This window comes from Lontra canadensis, unplaced genomic scaffold (genome assembly GCF_010015895.1).
Source record: "Lontra canadensis isolate GAN:19392208 unplaced genomic scaffold, GSC_riverotter_1.0 scaffold23, whole genome shotgun sequence".
NCBI classification, from domain to species: Eukaryota; Metazoa; Chordata; class Mammalia; order Carnivora; family Mustelidae; genus Lontra; species Lontra canadensis.
The window spans coordinates 11,849,678-11,869,555 of NW_022631017.1; the positions used below are offsets into that span (position 1 = coordinate 11,849,678).

At 40.6% G+C, this 19,878-nt stretch overlaps 1 protein-coding gene across 3 annotated transcripts in view; it reads right to left on the reverse strand.

The window, feature by feature from the left end:
- KCTD20 (potassium channel tetramerization domain containing 20) overlaps positions 1 to 19,878 on the reverse strand; it is a 32,329-nt gene that overhangs the window by 6,103 nt on the left and 6,348 nt on the right. For 2 of the 3 annotated variants that reach the window (XM_032862363.1, XM_032862364.1), the window contains exons 2-6: positions 8,733 to 8,938; positions 5,914 to 6,187; positions 2,512 to 2,614; positions 2,045 to 2,165; positions 387 to 584 (exon numbers count right to left, since the gene is read on the reverse strand). In XM_032862363.1, coding sequence (XP_032718254.1) covers positions 387 to 584; positions 2,045 to 2,165; positions 2,512 to 2,614; positions 5,914 to 6,187; positions 8,733 to 8,892 — 856 coding nt within the window. In that variant the 5' untranslated portion in view covers positions 8,893 to 8,938. Of the gene's footprint in view, positions 1 to 386; positions 585 to 2,044; positions 2,166 to 2,511; positions 2,615 to 5,913; positions 6,188 to 8,732; positions 8,939 to 19,878 lie in introns of those variants that run through there. The other variant, XM_032862366.1, reaches the window with a different exon arrangement.

Here is a 19,878-nt window from a genome sequence, read left to right on the forward strand (position 1 = left end):
AAGGATATAAAAAAAACTGAGGAGGAAAACCGGGTGGGTGAGGCAGGGTTGGATCAAGACTTTTCAGTATACATCCATCCTTTTGTACTCTTTGAGTTGTTACCAATTCAAAGGATTTAAAAATGAAACCAGCAAGAGAGAAGAGTGAGGGCCATTTAAGGGCCTCAGTATTACCACCGTCTCCCACGGACACCAGGGGCAGCAGTGGAAGGTGTACATGGAGGCTAAGCACAAACTTTAGCCCTGCAGCAAGCACACTGCTCGTGCAGGTGAGTGTACTCATCGCCAGCTCAACAGTGATATTCCCGGTGCTTCCGGGATCTAGCTGCTACTCTGGGCAGTGCGTTTGTTGTGGAAAACATCTACACCGGGCAGGTTGTGCCTACTTTGGGAATATTCCTCCCCCATGGGAGGGGGGTGGTCTTCATCCCAGTCCACAGAATCCTCATCCGTCAGCACAACGATGTGGCACTCTCGCTCCCCTTTCTTGGCACAGCCCACCATGATGGGCAAGATCAGCTCTTCGAGGTAGTGGTCAAACTGCTTGTGAGCACCATCGTTAGACAGTTCATGCAGCAAAGCACCTGGGGAGAGACGCTGTAGGTGAGCATCTGCTCAGCCTGAGTGCAGATATTACTGACGGGAAAAAGACTATGAGGTACTGGCTGTCATCACTGAGAAGTTCTAGAGACGTAGCCCATTAAAGGCAGAAATGGTTTTTTGCTTCGAGGCACTAATTAAGCAGATTTTGTTAGATATGTTGCACATTTTACCACTCTAACTTTTCTCATGTTTATTTATTATTAGCAAGAGGGAGGGAGGAGTGGGGGACAAAGGGAGAGAGAAAGAATCCCAAGCAGGTTCCACGCCCAGCATGGAGCCGATGTGGGGCTCTGTCCCACAACCCCGAGATCATGACCTGAGCAGAAACCAAGTCAGATGCTTAACCGAGCCACCCAGGTGCCCCCCTCACGTTGAATTAATCCCTGAGCACTTTGACCAACTGAAGTTTTGTTAGCTATACAATGTCAAACCACACACATTAATTCTACAAGAGAAAGAACCATCATTTGTAGTACCTCTTCTGAAGATGCTCTGGACCCCAATTTCATGGAGTTATGGTACCACAGAAGAGGGATCATCTGAAGTTTGAGGACACCAGGGGACTTGCTCTAAGTGTGCGCTAGACCCAGTAGAGAGACCACAAGTCTAGAGAACTTCATGGAATATGCAGGGAAATGTATCATGAACCTCAAAGAATATATATATATTTTTTTAGATTTTATTTATTTATTTGACAGAGATCACAAGCAGGCAGAGAAGCAGGCAGAGAGAGAGGAGGAAGCAGGCTCCCCACTGAGCAGAGAGCCCGATGCAGGGCTCGATCCCACGACCCTGGGATCATGACCTGAGCTGAAGGCAGAGGCTTTAACCCACTGAGCCACCCAGGCGCCCCTCAAAGAATAATTTTTTAAATAATTTCAGGAAGCCTAGGTGATAATAAGAGAATGGTGTTTGTAGTCAATCAGCTCTAATCCCAGCTTTTTAGAGTTTTGAACAAGTTAATTTCTCAGTCTTCTCATTTGTTAAATGGGGTTATTACCTGACTTGCAGGGCTCACTGCTATAAGACTTAAGCAAGTTCACATCTAGAAAGCACTTAGTAAACATGAAGTTAATGGTAAAAAGAATTCTAAGAAGAACCCAGCCAATTTATGCTGTTTGACTCTGCTCACTAATGTCCAAGAGTCAGTATCCTTATTTATTAGCTGAGACACCAAGGTCCCTGAGAGGGGAAGCAGTTAGCTCAGTGCCTCACTGGACAAGCTGGATTCAGAACCCGCCACACATTCTCTTTGGTTTATTCCACGTCCTCACAGAGCTATGAAGCAGGAGAGGGAACAGGTTAGTATTACGTCTCTGCCTCTGCGAATGGTTTTCAACCCACACTAGAAACTGTTTAGTGATAAAGAATAGCAGTCGATTCCAAGCGAACTCAAAAGTTCAGCTGCTCAAATGCAGCTCAGAGCTGCTCTTGTACTTACTCAGATCTTGACATCGGATAGTGTTGAAGTCAAAGTTAATGCAGAGATAATCGCATGTATCCCTAAGGTCTGGAATAGAGATGCCATCAGGACAATTGATGATACCAGTTTTGTAATAATCCTGTAAAAAGATTAAAAAGAAGAAATGTAGGCAAAGAACCAAGATGAGGAATGACCTCTTCAACCCCTCATCCATTCCTGGTTCTGTTAAAATGGTAGGTTACTAGAACTGTCACCATGCTGGCTGACTTGTCAGCTGGCAGAGTGGCTCCTGGCTCTCTGATGTGCTTAATCATAACCTGATAGCTGACTGAGCTCAAACAAGAGGTACTTCAGGGAGAGAAAATAGAGGGAACGGGAACTGGAACTAGAGACCCTAAAGTCAGTAACAATTTGATGGAACTCTCAAGGCTTCTGCCTGTGCCTGCCCCTGGGGAAGACGATGCCACAAGAAGGGTCCTACACACCAGCACTGTTCGAAATACAGTCGCACTGATTCCTTCGGCAATCTCATACTCTCCCTTCTCGTTGGGCCGAGTGAAATTGTACTCTCTTCCTGGTCCAAACATTCTGAAAGACATCAGACGACAATGTCAGACAGATGGATTCTTCACCCATGAGGACTGCTCCCTTCTTCACCTCATTCTGGAAGACTCCATTCCATGTTCTCATAGTATAAATTAAAAACACATCAGTGAGACCCAACCCCTATGAAGAAGCTCCCTCCAGACATAAAAGGTGGTAGCAATTGCTTGCAGCATTTGAGAGCAAGGAGAAATGAAGCAGCCAAGTCTTCAGGGATCACCAGTGGTAAGCTTCCGGGACAGCAAATGAGGTAAAGGAGCATTTGCAGAGCTGGCCCTTGGAAAATCTCTGGTGTGTGGGAGGGCTGCCTCTCCTGCCCTCCCCAGTGCCCAGGGATATGCCGGCAGCTCAGGAAGACTGCTTCTCCTGCTCCTGACCCTTCCTGGTCCTTTCCCTCGTTTGTTAACCTACCTTATCTAGCATGCAGTGGTTCTCAGATTTGCTTTTCAATATCTAATATGATTGATGCATCTCTCCTGGTGGGTGCAGACGTTACTGTCCTCCCATTCCTGGTACACTCCGATGCTGGAGCTCTGGAGAAAATACCCTTCTTCAATCCAAGGAGTAACTCTAATGACAGGAACTTCGGGTCAAGCAGATAGGGATGGGAGCTATTAGGCTTATCTAGTGGTTCGGCATAGTTTAGAGAGGCGAACCTGCTCTGTACATGAACTTAGAGGTCAGGAGGGCACAGGAAGATCTTGCCTTTTCTTACTCATCTTTTCCCATTCTTCCTCCCTCCCTTTCAGATCCCCTCCAGTAAAACTGGCCCCTTGACTTCCACCACTCCTGTTGCACATCTGAGCTGTGGAATGGGAAACCAGTGTGAGGGACAGCGCAGGCGGTAGGTAGGCTCTTTGGCCAGCTTGATTTAAGTTCCCGATGGCGTCTCAGTGCCATTTCCTTCCTCAGCCTGCTGGGAAGCCTGGCTGGCTCTTCAGTGTTAAAACTCTTTTCCTCTACCCTAAATTGGCTGCTTTTCAAAGGTCTGAAAAAGACTCCAAATCCATACTTTCCAAACACTAACACCATACGTAAGAAATCCATCCTGATAAAAGGGTCTTCAAAGAATGCTGACATTTCTGAACATTCTGGTTAAAGTCCAACCAAAACAGCTATGAATCAAAATAGTGAACATGCCATGCAATGCCCCCTTCCCCCCACAAATTCTCATCAGCAAGACCTAAGCTCAGAGTTATTTTTCTGGTAATGGTGTGGATGAACATTAATCTACTTGCAGTCTTTCAGCCTGTACCCCTTCTGACTAATGGCTCACATTTTTTTAAGCTCACTGACTAGAGGCTTACCAACACTGTATATAACCTCTGGACAGAGCAAACCTAAGTATATCTCAGAACCAACAGCCTCAGCTGAAGAACCACCTAGATTAAGAATTAGACTCTCTCATCATGGGACAATCCTAGATTCAAAGAAAGAGGGTCAGCTAAGAATCTGTTAATCATGGGCGCCTGGGTGGCTCAGTGGATTAAGCCTCTGCCTTTAGCTCAGGTCATGATCTCAGGGTCCTAGGATTAAGGCCTGCATCAAGATCTCTGCTTCAGCAGGGAGCCGGCTTCCCCCTCTCTCTCTGTCTGCCTCTCTGCCTACTTGTGATCTATACAATAAATAAAAATCTTAAAAAAAAAAAGAATCTATTAATCAAACAGAAAATGCTTGCCTTTCTTCTCATGATCACTACTGTCAGAGGCAATCTACTTTGAAGAGCCAGCCAGTGCTGCAAGAACAGTTTTTGGGTGTGGTGGGTGGGCAGTGGTAATAACCCCAAGACTGAGGACAAGAAGTCAAATCTGATAAAATGTAGGGCCAATCTGGAATATGTTTTAATGTTATAGTTTAGTCTTTTTTTGTTTGCTTGCTTGCTTGTTCTAGTTTAGTCTTAATTCAGAGGTTTGAGAAGTATTCAGATTTGGTCCTGGCTAAAAATGGTTCATCATGAATCTGTATGTATATGTTCAAATACATTTGAGTAGCTGGATTTCATTTAGCCTAAAATTCAACAAATGAGTGTAGTCCATTCTGATTTCTTTCTTTCTTTTTTTTTTTTTTAAGATTTTATTTATTTATTTGACAGACAGAGATCACAAGTAGGCAGAGAGGCACGCAGAGGAGAGAGGGGAAGCAGGCTCCGTGCTGAGCAGAGAGCCCCATGCGGGGCTCGATCCCAGAACCCTGAGACCACGACCCGAGCTGAAGGTAGAGGCTTTAACCCACTGAGCCACCCAGGCACCCCTCCATTCTGATTTCTAAATCAGTTCAAATTAGTCCAAAGTCCTGAGTGAGGTTAAATCTTTACATAAGATCTACTTCCAAGGAGATGAACGTCCTCAAAAGCCAAATGTCTGTGTGTAATATACATACACACATTATTATTTTTACTCTTATCCCAATTTGCTCTGCCTCATGTTAAGGTCTGTAGTTGGCCAGAAGGAGCATGTCCTAACTCCCAGCCCAGGCTCCAAGAACACTTTCTGGCCAGTGCTCCTCCTTGCTAGGCCTTTTCCATTTCCTAAACTCTAACCCTAATATGCTGGAGGCAGGAGATGGGGAGAGAAGGGTAAGACTGTGGTCTCAATGAAGCAGCACTGAGAATGGAACATGACGAAAAGAGAGAGCAGTCACAAAACAATACAACAGCCAGACATAAAGACTCAGTTTTGGAAAACTTGAATAGAGACGGAGGTATCAGAAAATGACAGCATGACACCCGCTGCCAAGCACAGTGGGCGACAGATGGCAGGCAAAAGGCTTTTCCATAAAACGGCTTTGCTATTGTGTCATTTGGAACACATTTCTATTTTTTATTAAAAGACAAAAGAAAAAAAGAACCCACAACTTAGATCTCCCCTTAACCCTGTCTTTGACCTGTGGAACTCAGGCAAGATTACTTTTGTGAGGGTGTACTTATTATGCATCTTATTATGGATAAGATGGATAAGAAATGAGGAGTGTGACTTCTGTTGTAGAGGGAGTTTATAGAGGAAGAGGGAAGGATATTCAGCAGATTATTTTCCATAGTCCTGATTGCACGCCCTTCTGTGGGGGCCCATTGTGCTGTACTGGCTTTGTAAACAGAGTACATCCCCCAAATCATCAACACATAAACAGCTTTGTACAAGCTTGCCCTCCCTGTCTCACAAAGATAGGAAGGTAGAAAAATAAGCAACCGCAGGCCTTCTTTTCCTCACATCTAGTGCAAGATAAACAGCAGGTACTTCTATTCATAGAGAACACAGTGAATTTGGAAGGAAATTATCATCAATTACCTTCCCAACATGGTATCCGGATGAGCAGTGAAAATTTGTGGATTCACAACAAAACGTGTGCCATCTACAAGAAGTGTCACTTTCTCTGGTGCCTGGGAATGAACGTTACTGCCAAAGCCCACAGTGCTGTTTCCAAATCGTTCTGGAGCCATAAAGGATTCATGGTTCCGTTTATTCCCATTTTGGAAGCAGGAGCCTTTGATGTCCTCGGGAAGTGGCATTATGTGAGGGAACTGAAGATTTGCTGGCTGAGAGGCATAGTCAAGTGAAAGGTCTAAAAGATCATACAAACAAACCAAAATAACTTGACAGCAAAAAGCCTTGGGGGAAAAGATAAAGCTCATCTCTTTAAAAAAAAACAACAACAAAAACCCCCGAACTTTTAGGTGTTCGCAGGCAAAAAACTCTTGCCCTTGAACAAGTAAAGGAAGAATAAGCTAGAGATTCATATTGGATCCCCCTGAGCTTTTTTACAGGTTTGTATGTTGGGGAGGAGAGAATGAAGGCAATAATGCCCACATTTCAAAAAGTGATTTAAAAATTTTAAAGTAAATTACGTGCATGGCTTAAAAAAATTTAAACACTAGAGAATTTCTGTGGACAACCAACAAGGTTCTGCCAGACTCCATGCCCTCCCCCGGTCTTGTTTCACAGAGGCAATCACTTTTTACTTCTGTTTCCACTTTTAGCTCTAAATAATACTCTCGTAGTTCCTGTGTTTTATTTAAGGAATCTGCTACTTCTGGGTGCAGAAACTATTCCTTTCCCACATCCTTCTAAAAATTTCCAAATGTTTCTAAATGTTATTTCCCAGAAGGGATGACAGTCTCTAATTGTCTAATGCATTACCTTTCCTAGAAATTCACATAAAAATGCATTTTCACTATGCACTGGAGAATCCTAACATCACCAGGACCATTTTTTGAAGAGGCAGGGCTTGCCCTCAGCAGAAAGGTTCCGGTGCAAGTGGCCTTGGGTTAGGATTCCTTCATGGAAACCGTTTTTGTGCTAGTATCACCAAGGAGGCATTTCCTTTAAGCAGTTTATTTAATTTTCTAAACACTGTTCATGTCTCTAAAATGAGAATCATGTTCACTTCACCTCCCTCAAAGGATTCTTCTATCAACTGAATTAAAGTATGTGAGAGCACTTCAAAGTGTGTTAATACCATAACATGGAAAAAAGGCTTAAAACCAAATATGTGAAATCTGGATATAATGCAGAAGAAAACTGGGGGAAATTTTTATGAAAGCATTATCATAGAATTCTTTTAAACTGGCAGATCTCCTAATATATTTTAATGTAAAAAAGTCTCTTTCACGAAAAATTTCAAACATACCAAAGTTAACACAATATGCATATCCTGTCACCTAGATTTAACAAGCTTAATTAACTTTTCTACATTTTCTTAAAATCTTTTTTTGAAAAAAGTAAAAGGTTAAAGATACAACTGAGTGTCTGACTCCCATCCCACACGAATTTTAAGTCTGTATACAATAATTCATGAACAGGATTACCTGCTCTTCACTTGTGGGAAATAAGCCTGATTTCAGGCCCTTAGATAACCAAATAAATTGTGAGCTAGAGTGCACTCACATTTCTTCCCCATTTGCTTCTGAAGGAAAGGAAACCAAAATCTAGACCAAACACACCGAGGGTTCACATTCTACAGCTTTGGACAAATTTTCAGTGTGGCCCTGTTGTCTGCACAAGAGCCAAGCTTCCACACCACCCACGGACAAGCTTCTAGCAAGAAACGCTTACATCACCAAGACGGGCTTTCACATTCAAAATGCTGTTCTAAAATGAAAGTAGGTACCCACATCATAAATTCAGGATGCTTGATTCCCTACCCCTCTCACCCCCCAACAATGAAGCAGTTCTAGTGGGCTGATTCCTGAAGGGCGCCTCAAGTCCCACGCAGTGTACATGGGTGAGCAGGAAGGGGGACTCAGTGCACAAACTCCCCCCAATGGCACACTCTAGGATGGCAGGCATGCCCTGCTCTTCTGCCAGTGGATGCATTAGAATACCACAGGCTGGTTAGAAAGACACGGGTTCAAATGGCAGCTGCCCACCTCCTAGCAGTGTGGGTCTGAGCACGTTATGTAAGTTCCTGAAATCTCCTTTCCTCATCTGCACAAGGAGGAGGACTCTAGGCAGGGATCAGCACATTTTCTGTGAAGGGCCAGAAAGCTCTGTGGGTCACAGTCTCTGCCACTGTAGCTAGAAAGTAGCCAAAGACCATATGTGAACAAACAGGCGTGATGGCGGCATTTTAAAAAATGTACAAAACAGGCAGTGATTTAGATGTGGCAACAGTCTGCCATCCTTAATCTAAAAACACGTATGTGAAGTTCCTAGCCCAGTGAGCACCCAGTAAACAGTAACCGCTATTGTGAGTGTTGCCGCTGCCTTCATTCAAAGTTAAAAAGAAGTGGACAGTTTATCAAGAGCCTGCACATCCATTAATTCCGAAGTCTCCCAGTCCTGTGAAGTAAGAATGTTAACATCCCTGTTTTCTGGATTAAGAAAGCAGGGCTCGGAAAGATTAAGGAGCTCATCCACTGTTACAGACGATAAATAGCACAGCTAGACTCTGAATCTGTCTTGTGACTCCAGACCCAGGACTATCTTTCTCAGACCGTTACCGCTGAGTTAGACATGCGGGATTGAGTGAGTCAGCGGGGCTGTTATGTGGCAGTCAGCCTTCTGTAACTAAGCCAGTCCGCTGGAAAGGTTATTTATGCCATCCGGGTGGAGTGGACGCTCACGGGTGAGAAAGCCCTCCGAATTCAGTCAAGATCTAACCATCGTACCATCGCTCCTGGGCCCTACAGAGTAAGTGAGACTCTGAAGAGCAGAAGCAGCCAGGCTATTTGTTTCTCTCTCCTGGGCCACAGCTGAGGGGTCATCGCTTAGGCAGCTGGCCTCCTGCCGCAGTGCCCTGTCGCTCTCGCTGCCGCGGTGAACGTTCATCCTTGAGTTCTGGATCCTGAACTGTCTGCTGGGCCAGAGAAAAAGCCTGGAAGACAGGAATGTGCAGGATTTAAAACACCCTCCAACAGACTTCCAAGGACTTCTGAAGCATGAAAGCCGAGCTGGAGAACTCACAGACGGCTCACATTCTTGTTTGAAGAAGAAATGACATCTTAAACTTATTTTTGTGATTTTATACTGGGAGGAACTGGGCTTATTTAATGATCTCTACCAAATCACTAACAATTTAAGAATGTCGGTCAACTTGTTATTTGAGAATAATTTTAAGCTGTATCCAAAACCAGACATCACACCTACCATTTTGGCCCCAATCATGATCAGTTCTACAAGTTAAATGGTAGTGCAGTAATTTGGTGTTGTTTAGATCACAGACACAAAAGAGGGGAAGAATCCAACAGGTCAACTAAAGAAAACCTGCCCATATGTGAAAAATAATCAAGACACATGTGTTCCTGCAACAACTAAGCACTAGGGAATGAAAACTATCAAATCTTGCATTAGCATTATGGTTGTTGAAACAAGAAATCACCTGCACTAAAGAAAAAACAAACAAACAAAATTTGACTTAGAGTGCCCAGGTTCCTCTTTATAAGTTCTTTCACTTTCTGTACCTTACGCTCAACCCCAACCCCAACCTCAAAATTACACCAAGACATCATTGGCTAGAAGGCTAACTCCCCCAGGCAGTCCAGTCATGGGAGGAACACATAACGAGCTACCTCCTTGTGCTAGGCATTTGCTCATCAGGCAGAATGGGGGGGGGGGACTATGTGAAAAGCTTCATACCTTTCTTCCAGGTAATCCTGCCCTGCAGCCCTTCCATCCTTAGGGGATGCACAACTATGTGAAATATTCCTGAAGTTCACCTTACTTATTATTCTATTATACTGATTTCTACTTGCAATTTTGGTGGAAGAATCATCTTATATCACCACTGATTTTTATCCAAGTGGATTGCATGCTAACACCATTTCAGGAAGAAATTAGGTCACTAAGGGCAGTAACATGTAGCATGTAGCGGTTAAAACAGATCCCTAGCAACTGGTAAAGTCAAAACCACCACTGCCCTCAAGTTTTATTCAGATGTCAAAATCAGGTCTATAGAACAGGGTAAGAAAAGGATCCATGGAACTGGAAAGAGCTTATTGCCAACATTGGAAAGACCAAAAGGGGGTGTTTCTTTAAGCTTAACTGGTTCTGGGGGCACCTGGGTGGCTCAGATGGTTAAGTGTCTGCATTCAGCTCAGGTCAGGATTCCAGGGTCCTGGGATCAAGCCCCACATCGGGCTCCCTGCTCAGCGAGGAGTCTGCTTCTCCCTCTCCCTCTGTCTGCTGTTCCCCACTGCTTATGCTCTCTCTCTCTCAAATGAATTAAAAAAAAAAAAAAAAAAAGCTTAACTGGTTCTGTATGACAATGTTTCACTTAACCTGTAGATACGGTTTCTCAGCTCTTCACTAGGATTAATGCTTAGTGGCACACATAAAAGAAATCACCTAATGCAACATTTCCCAAAGTCTTCTATGAATTAATTCCTCTATAATCCTAGAATGACAGAACGAAACTCTCTTAAACTTTGAAACCAAGAAAGTTAACTGACACCAGAAGATTTTACACCAGAGTAGCCTGTTTAAACCTAATACCACTCCCCTTGCAGGATGAGGCATTCATTCAACTTTGAATGTGTATTTTCACTGCCAACCTGGTTCAATTCTGTAACCATCCCCTAAATGAACTGTGGCCCTCAAAACAGTTCTAAGGAAAAAGAAAAAGCAAAGCACTTAAACAATACAGTCTCTATTGCTAAAAAACTATTTTTGGCCAAAATGCAGTCCTAAAAGTCATAGCAGCATACAATGACAGAAACCAAAGGATCGTGCTGCCCCTGGCACACTGAACAGTAGCTGATGAGACTGCTTCAGGAAAGGAGTAGGAGTCAGAAATATATATATATTTTTTATTTTTTAAAAAAGATTTTATTTATTTGTCAGAGAGAGAGAGATCACAAGTAGGCAGAGTGGCAGGCAGAGAGAGAGCAGGAAACAGGCTCTCCACTGAGCAGAGAGCCCGATGTAGGGCTCGATCCCAGGACCCTGAGATCATGACCTGAGCTAAAGGCAGAGGCTTAACCCACTGAGCCATCCAGGTGCCCCAGGAGTCAGAAATATATTAATAATGGAGCTCAGACTACATGGCCATCAAGAAAACTTAACATCCAGCATGCAGCTTGAGCTTCACTTCCACACAGTATGTGTAAGCATTTTATAATATTATAAAATTATATATTTATATTTTATATTTTATATATTTATAATATTATAAAATTATAATATAAATAATAAATAAAATAATTTTTTTTTCCACAGGCCTCACATGAAGGCTCATATTTTGTTAAGTCATGATTTTGCAGACCTGGAATAGCAAGACCACTTAGCTTCATAATCTCCCATCTTGGAAAATTTAGACACAATCTTTGGTAGTGGAATTATCTCCACATATTTCTTGAACCTAAAAACAGACACACCAGTTTCTCCCAAGAACATAATCACCTTGAGTATTAATCCAAAATAACTTCTAGTTATAATAAATCTATGTATTTTCTTCTTACTTGGGATTTCCTCTAATCAATTATTTCTGAAGAAAACAAGGTAATTACATGGATCACTGTGCCATTAAGTACAATATCTTACACTAAACTATTCAGATTTTTAAAATCTAAATAGGGTTAGGAGCAAACAACCCTAACATGAATCTATCTCAAAAGCATAACACTTTCAGACTGTAAATCGTACAAGGGTTATGATCTTTTATTTATTCTTTTTTTTTTAAATTTTTATTTATTTGACAGAGATCACAAGTAGGCAGAAAGGCAGGCAGAGAGAGAGAGGAGAAAGCAGGCTCCCCACTGAGCAGAGAGTCCGATGCGGGGCTTGATCCCAGGACCCTGGGATCATGACCTGAGCCGAAGGCAGAGGCTTTAACCCACTGAGCCACCCAGGCGCCCCTATTTATTCTTTTAAAAAGATTTTATTTATTCATTTGAGACAGAGAGAGAGTATGACAGGGAGAGGGACAAGAGGAAGGAGAAGCAGACCTCCTGCTGAGTGGGAAGCCCAACTCAGGGCTGGATCCCAGGACCCCAGAATAGGATCTTTTTAAAAAGGCAGTATCTTTTCTTTTCTTTTCTTTTCACTTCAGAGTAAGCTGGGTGGTGAAGATGAGGTAGGATGCCACAGAATTTGGTAAATTAACCAATCTACCCTTAATCTATACGGCATAATTAGATTTAGAAAGTAATTATATCTTTTTCCAGAATTTTTGCTAACAGTGTTTCAGTTTTATCTTTACCAATCTGGTAAGTGAAATGTGATAGCTCATTTTAATGTGATAAATTAACAAGTCATTTCCATTATTTTTTTCATCAAAAATTTTACCTTTGTGATCCTTAAAATTTTACCTTTGGGTGGGTGGGGAAAAACAACCATGCTGGGCAGGTATTAGGTAATAGTGATTTATTCATATCAAGTTTGTCAGGCTTGACTAGAATCACTGGGTGTTTCCCAGGACTGCTCTCATCTCCCTGGAAGTCTGAGAGAATGAGGTATGATTACAAGACCACCCACTAGACTGAAGCAAAGCAGGTTCTGGCTTCGGCTTCGTTATTAACTAGCTCTGTCACCAAAACATTCTTTAAGCTTCAGTATTTTCATCCATAAAAATAGAGGAGGATGTCTGCCATTACCAAGTCAGACAAACCTTTCTCAAACAGGATAAAGGGCAAAGCTCTCAGAACTCATGAGGCACCATACAAAAGACAAGAGATAAGCTTGGGAGACATGTGTCAATCTCCCACATACAGCAGCTCAGTATTTCTTTAGCTCTCTAAGCCTGTCATCACGCTCATCCTCTACTTTTGAATATACTTACGTTCTGACTATTGTCCAGTTCCACCTTCCTCATTTTGATTCAGTGAGACTATACCCTGTACTGTTGTTGGAATTCTACAAATTATTTTTGGCCTCAGTTGCCTAACTTTTCATTTGCACCTGACCTTCTGTGTCTTTCCGTTCTCCCACCCCCCAACTCAACCCAGGAAAACACCGTATCTTCCTCTTCTATTGCCAAGGTGTCTTTTCCTTAGCTATTTTACTCCTGCAGAATTTTAAAAAACAAATAATCATCCTGCACTCAGGCAGTACAGATTTATTGCTGTTGACAGAAAATACTAAGAAGATAAAAATCACCCATAATTCCTCTTCCAGACTTTCCTAAGCATAAATACATAGATATATATTTTTTTATTTTTACAATTTGAAATTCTGCTGTTAATATTATGCTATATTTCTCAACATACCATGATTTTGCCTGTGGGTCAACAATTACACTCATATCATTTTCAATGGTACATAATATTCTATTACGTTATACCAAATTTCATGTTTTATTGCCTTTTTAACATTCAATCTTTATCCCATAGAGAATTTGTTTTGTATACAGCATGAGGTATGGATGTACCAAAATTCAAATGGTTAACCAATTAACTGCCTTAATATATTCTGAAGAGTTCATTTTTTTCCCATACTGATTTGAGATGTCACCTTTATCAAATACTAACAGATAATAGATGCTTGATCTGGTTTTTACACTGTTCCACCAATTCATCTATTTCTGTGCCAATGTCATGTACAATTTCAACTGAACAATCTGACCATCATTTTTCTATGTCCCTTAGCTAGAAGTTCTAAAATGGTATTTTTAAGTTGTTAATAGGAAAATTTTTTCTTCTAATTTTTAACATCGTGTCTTAAATTATTTATATTTTTTCTGCCTTGAGTAAAATATTTCGTTTAAAATCACTGTGATAAGAGTCATTGAATATTACATTTAATGGATAGCGGTTACACACACATTCCTTTTACCAGGTTTGTTATCCAGAATGTAGCCTTGTTTTTAAAGATTTTATTTTTTAAGCAATCTCTACACCCAACATGGGGCTTGAACTCACAACCCTGAGATCAAGAGTCACATGCTCCACCAACTGAGCCAGCCAGATCCCCATTTGTTCCAACTTTTATTATAGGAAGTAAAAATTCACTTTACCTGAAAAGATTACTGCCATAATTCATTCCAATGAAATATTAAAAGTATGTATGGATAATTGAAAACTATTAAAACTAAAGCAATTTTGCTGTTTATTGTTGAGACACTGTTTAATCAAATTTTTAATTCCAAAGTAAAACCCGAGTTTCCTTAGCTATTTTAACACATACAAATACATATGCATTAAAGAAATTATGCTGTCTAGGTTAATACTGCAGCTATACTAGAAGAATTCTATGCAGAAAAAGAACTCAAGATATTGTACTTCTTGAATACTGGTCAAGATTTTTGCACATGCCCTTCTTATATACTCTCTACATGAGCCTAAGCAATTAATCCCTAGTAAAGATCAACCCCCTTGCCCTAACTGCTTTATCTTTCGGGTTTCTATTTCTTTTCAAAGAACTGATGCTATAAAATGCTTTCCCACTTACCATACCATTTCTTAACAAAGTCTCAAATTAAGGGAAGCTATATTTAACCATAACCTATGCCGCCACCCATATTTGCCAGCAAGTGCTCTGAAACCAGACTGCATAGTTTGGTTCTTGATTCCACTACTTATTTGCTAGGTCAATCTGCACACATGACTAATTTCTCTGAGACTCAATTTTTTCATTTGTAAACTGATAATATCTATTTGGAAGAGCTATTTTAGGGATCACAAATACTTTAGATTGAGTATGATCTCTGACATATGGTAAACACTGAAAATAGCTGTTACTATTCATATATTCAAACCTAGCTTCAAGCTTATTAAAAATCATATTCAAAAACATTTTTAAATCTTTGCTTGTTTTTTTCTTGCATTATTACCTACCTACCACATCATCCCTTATCTCCATTCCAATACCAACAACCGCTAATTATCTCTGTGTAGCTGTACTTTTTATATTAAGAATAACTGCTGGACTTTGAATGTGTCCTTTTGCAGAGGTAATAAAATTCAATTATGATACCACTGTTAACTCTCAATTTCAAACATTTACTGATAACAGACATGTTACTTCTTTAAACCAAACCTGTAATTTTAGAACTAAAAACTACACAGCTTTCTTTTTTGGAAAGTAGGCTCCATACCCAACGCAGGGCTTGAACTAATGACCCTGAGACCAAGAGCTGTGTGCTCCATCTAGTGAGAAAACTGTATAGCTTTCTAATGAATCTTCTGTATTAACTAAACACTTTCATCAGCAAGGTTTCTTTCTTTTCTTTTTTTAAGATTTTATTTATTTGAGACACACAGAGAGAGCACACAAGTGCCGTGGAGGGCAAAAAGGGAGAGGGAGAAGCAGAATCCTTGCAGAGCAGGGAGCCCAATGTGGAGCTTAATCCCAGGACCTTGAGATCATGACCTGAGTTGGAGGTAAACACCCAACCCACTGAGCCACCCAGGCGCCCCTCATTTTGAAAGTTTTTAAATCTCCAGGAAAATGGAAAAATCATTACAATCAGTACACTCATATACACCCTTCAGACTTAACAATGATCATCCTGTCTCATTTGTGTGTGCTTACACTTCCTTCCCCTCCCCATACATTTTCCAAATCACCTGAGAGTTACAGAGAGGTGCACTTCCTATCCTTAATACTTCAGTATGCATTGTCTAAGAATTATGACATTCTCCTATAAAACAAGACAGTACCATTTTCATCTAAGAAAACAAACAATTCTATAATCTCAACATATAATCCATAACCAAATTTACTAATTTGGCCTCAAATTTTCCTCTATAGCCTTTTTTGAGGATCCATAATCCAATCAAGGCCCATTCCTTGCATTTGGCTATTCTCAATCTCTTAATATTACATATTCCTTCCCCCCATTTAAAAAAATTATTTATTTTAAAGAGAGAGAGTACTGACCGGGGAAAGGGAGAGCAGCTGGAGCCCTGTCCAGGGTACAGGGCTTGATCTCATGATGCATAATCCTGAGATCACAAGCTGAGTTGAATTGAAGAGGTGGGAGCTCAAATGACTAAGCCGCCCAGACAGCCCTGAAACTGACATTTTAAAAAAGTATAGGTCAGTTCCAACATCCTGAATCTATTTCCATATAAGTAAAACATTTTCTTGTGACTAAACAAGAATATGACAGATGGCAACTGTATCCTTCCAAACATCACGTTAGAGGCACATAATGCCAGGTTACCCCACTATAGGGGATAAATTTGATCACCAGTTAAAGGTGAAACTATATTAATAGTCTACAAAATAGAATTTAAGGCAAAAAACTACAGAAGTTGGGGAAGGCATAAAATTCAAAGATGGGGGCACTTGGGTGGCTCAGTGGGTTAAGCCTCTGCATTTGACTCAGGTCATGATCTCAGGGTCCTAGGATGGAACCCCCATCGGGATCTCTGCTTGGCCGGGAGCCTGTTTCCGCACCCCCCCAACCCCGCCTCTGCCTGCCTCTCTGCCTACTTGTGATCTTTCAAATAAAGAAAATCTTAAAAAAAAAATTCAAAGATGTCTGTTGGCAGAACCACTTCTGTTCCTCATTTCTTCTACATTGGAAGAGAGTCACAATGAGAGAAGAGATGCAGGAGAGAAGAGGACAGAAAGGCTGGAATTCTGTTTCTACTTCCCTTTTCTTTCCTTTTCCCCAATGAATTGCTGAGGCCATGCTAATAGGCTGGCAGATAAAAGCACAATGACAATAGTGACAAGTTCGTAATTGCGTGGATATATTTTCCTGTCTTTTCTACTTGACATCCCCAATTTACTGCCCCCAGTACCTTTTTGTCAATATAACTTAGGTCCAAGAATGGGTTTTGTGCACAAAGAGACTATATTATAATTACTTGGATTTAAGTTAAGACTTAAGACCTTGTGTTCAATTTATAACTAAGATTGCCCTTACTCAGTTTCTTTTACAAATTTATCAAATTAAAAAACTACTGTACTAGAAACAAAAAAATTTAAATAATATAGTAAAAACTTTTATACTTACCATCCAGTTTAAAATATAAAACATAATATATTAATTCCTCTATAACCACTACCCTAAGTTTGGTATTTCCATCAGATATTTCAAACTATATCTATAATCTTCATATATATTCTTTTCTTGTTTTAGCACTTCCACTGCCTACCAAGCAAATCTTTAAGTAATGAAAAAACTCTGGTAAATCTAAAAAGTTAAACTGATTAATCTAGTTTATCTCAAGTTCTTAAATATTGCAACAGTCTCAAACAGCAACATTTTCTTCCATCCTTAAATGAGTAATCAAATCTAACACCCAATTACTCAAGAACACATTCTACATTAGAATCACAAATGAATCAGTTGAGATTGTTGAATATGTCAAATTGCTACAAACCCTACATTTTAAGTACAGATGGCAATGAACTTTATTCACACGAATCATGTGCTACATACGGTTCTCAGTACTTGATGTTAGTTTTAAAAGATTTTATGTATTTGAGAGAGACAGAGAGAGAGTGAGTAGAGGTGGGAAGTGGGGGAAGGGCAGAGGCAGGCTCCCCACTGAGCAGGGAGCCTGACAACAAGCATGGGCTTTGATCCCAGGACTTTGGGATCATTACCTGAGCCAAAGGCAGATGCTTAACTGACTTAGCTACCCAGGCGCTCCACAAACATTAAATAGTCAAAAAACTTCATGAAGTAGGTGCCATTATAACCCTCATTTAATAGGTGAGGAAACAGAGGAAGGTTATGGAACGTTCCCACAGTCACACAGCTAATAAATAGTGGAGCCAGGTTTAGAACCCAGGCTTCTGGCTTCACTGTCTACTGTTAACCATCATGCTGTGTTACCTACCTCTCCTATAGGTCTGACCTAATTCCCAATTTCTATCTAAGTTGCACAGGTTTGGAGATATAATTCCAAGCCTAAGATCTGCGGCCTGGGTATACAACCTCACTGTGACAATAATGGGCATATATAGCACCTTTTCTGTTTAAATAGTTGAGTGGACTTCTAAATCAACTAACTCCACATGGGGATTGATTTTACGGTATGAATTTCCCAGAGTTCAAAGATCTTACCTAATTCTGCTTTAACTTTCAACATTATCACCTAAAAACTGCATAGATGAAATTCTGTAATTTCCACAAAGGTGTTTCTATCTTTTGATTGGATTCAACTAGTTGTAGTCATGCTAGTGACACCTTTAAGCTAAGAACAATTCAGGGCACATAACACACCAGGAAAAGCTTGGGATTCCTAAGAAAAAGCCAGTCAACATATTATACAATCTCCAGGGTGAGGTTCCTAATGTCCAGGACAGTCTTCTTCTTGTTAAAAGCTTATAATCCTTTAAAGGAAGAGATATACAATTAAAGGTTACTTTGGCAAACTTCCAGGAAATATCCAAGGGCCATACTCTTACCAATGTCTTAAAAGGAACAGTGCAAAGCAGTGCAATAACAAAACTTAAAAATGTATCTATCAACACAGTTGGCCATTTTATTGGAAAAAGCTAAGTGAATGTATAGCAAGAAAGATCTGAAGGTCTTAGGGGACAGACCCATGGATCAATACTGTAGCTACAGAACATGTTGAAAATTCTGGAGACAACCCAAAATCACTATCAGAAGATGGTTCAAGGACCAGTACCAATTAGTGTCAAAAGTTTTCCCTGAATTCTTGACAGAAATGAGGACAATGCAATCTACACATACACAGACAGATCACTCCAGTTCAAAGACAGTGGGCATTGACTGAGACATCATCAATCTAATAGTTTTGCAGGAAAAAGAAGTACTAGCATATTAGATATATACATGATTTTAAGATACATCACGATTTCAAAAATATTAAAGTTTGAACTGAAGTATAAATTATAGTATATGTTAATGTAATGCTTTCTTGGGAAGGACAGTCTTTTATACCTAAATTAAACCTTCAATTCTTTTTTGGTATTAAATGTCTTTTATGAAATAATGAGGGCAGAAAATGACGGCCAGAATTTTTTTTTTTTAAATGTACGAAGATACTGGCAACCTTTTGATGCGCTCCCAATTTCCTTCCCCACATTTTACCAATCATGAATCTCAAAAAATCTGGATCCCAATAATCTACCTAGGACTACAAAAATACTTCTACCAGTTTAGTCCAGTCTACCTAAAAATATCCAAAAATAAAAAGTCTCTTGCTTTGCTCAATCACTGAATAGCAATCCTTGGGGAAAATCTTTTCTTCTTTTTGAGTTGAGCTGAAGTCTGCCTTCCTCCCCACACCCACGACTTCCATGTTTCGTTTTAGTCTTATTGCCTGGAATCCTTCAGAAAAATGGATAAAACAGAAAAACAACTGCTTGAAGGCATCAGACAACTAAGTAAAGTAGCCAAGACTTGAAGATTGGCGAGAAGCTATAATGGTCAGTTTTATATGTAAACTTGCTTAAGCTACAGTCTTAGTTCAATCAAAACACTAATCTCAGGGCACCTGTGGGGGCTCAGTGGGTTGAACCTCTGCCTTCGGCTCCGGTTATGACCTTGGGATCCTGGAATCCTGGGATCCTGGGATCCAGCCCTGCGGCGGGCTCTCTGCTCAGCGGGGAGCCTGCTTCCTCCTCTCTCTCTGCCTGCCTCTCTGCCTACTTGTGATCTCTCTCTGTCAAATAAATACATAAAATCTTAAAAAAAAACACCCCACTAATCTCGATGTTACTATGAAAGCATGTGATACATGTGATTAAAAGTCTATAATCACTGTAATTATGGAAGATTATTTTAGATAATCTGAGTGGGCCTGACCCAGTCAACTGGAAAGCAAAGCAGAATTCAAGTTTCTCTAAGAAGAAATTAATCTGTGGATTGCAGCTTCAACTCCTGTTCAGAGCTCCAACCTGAACATCCTTCCTGATGGTCTAGCCCAGTCCCCACAGTTCTATAAAGCC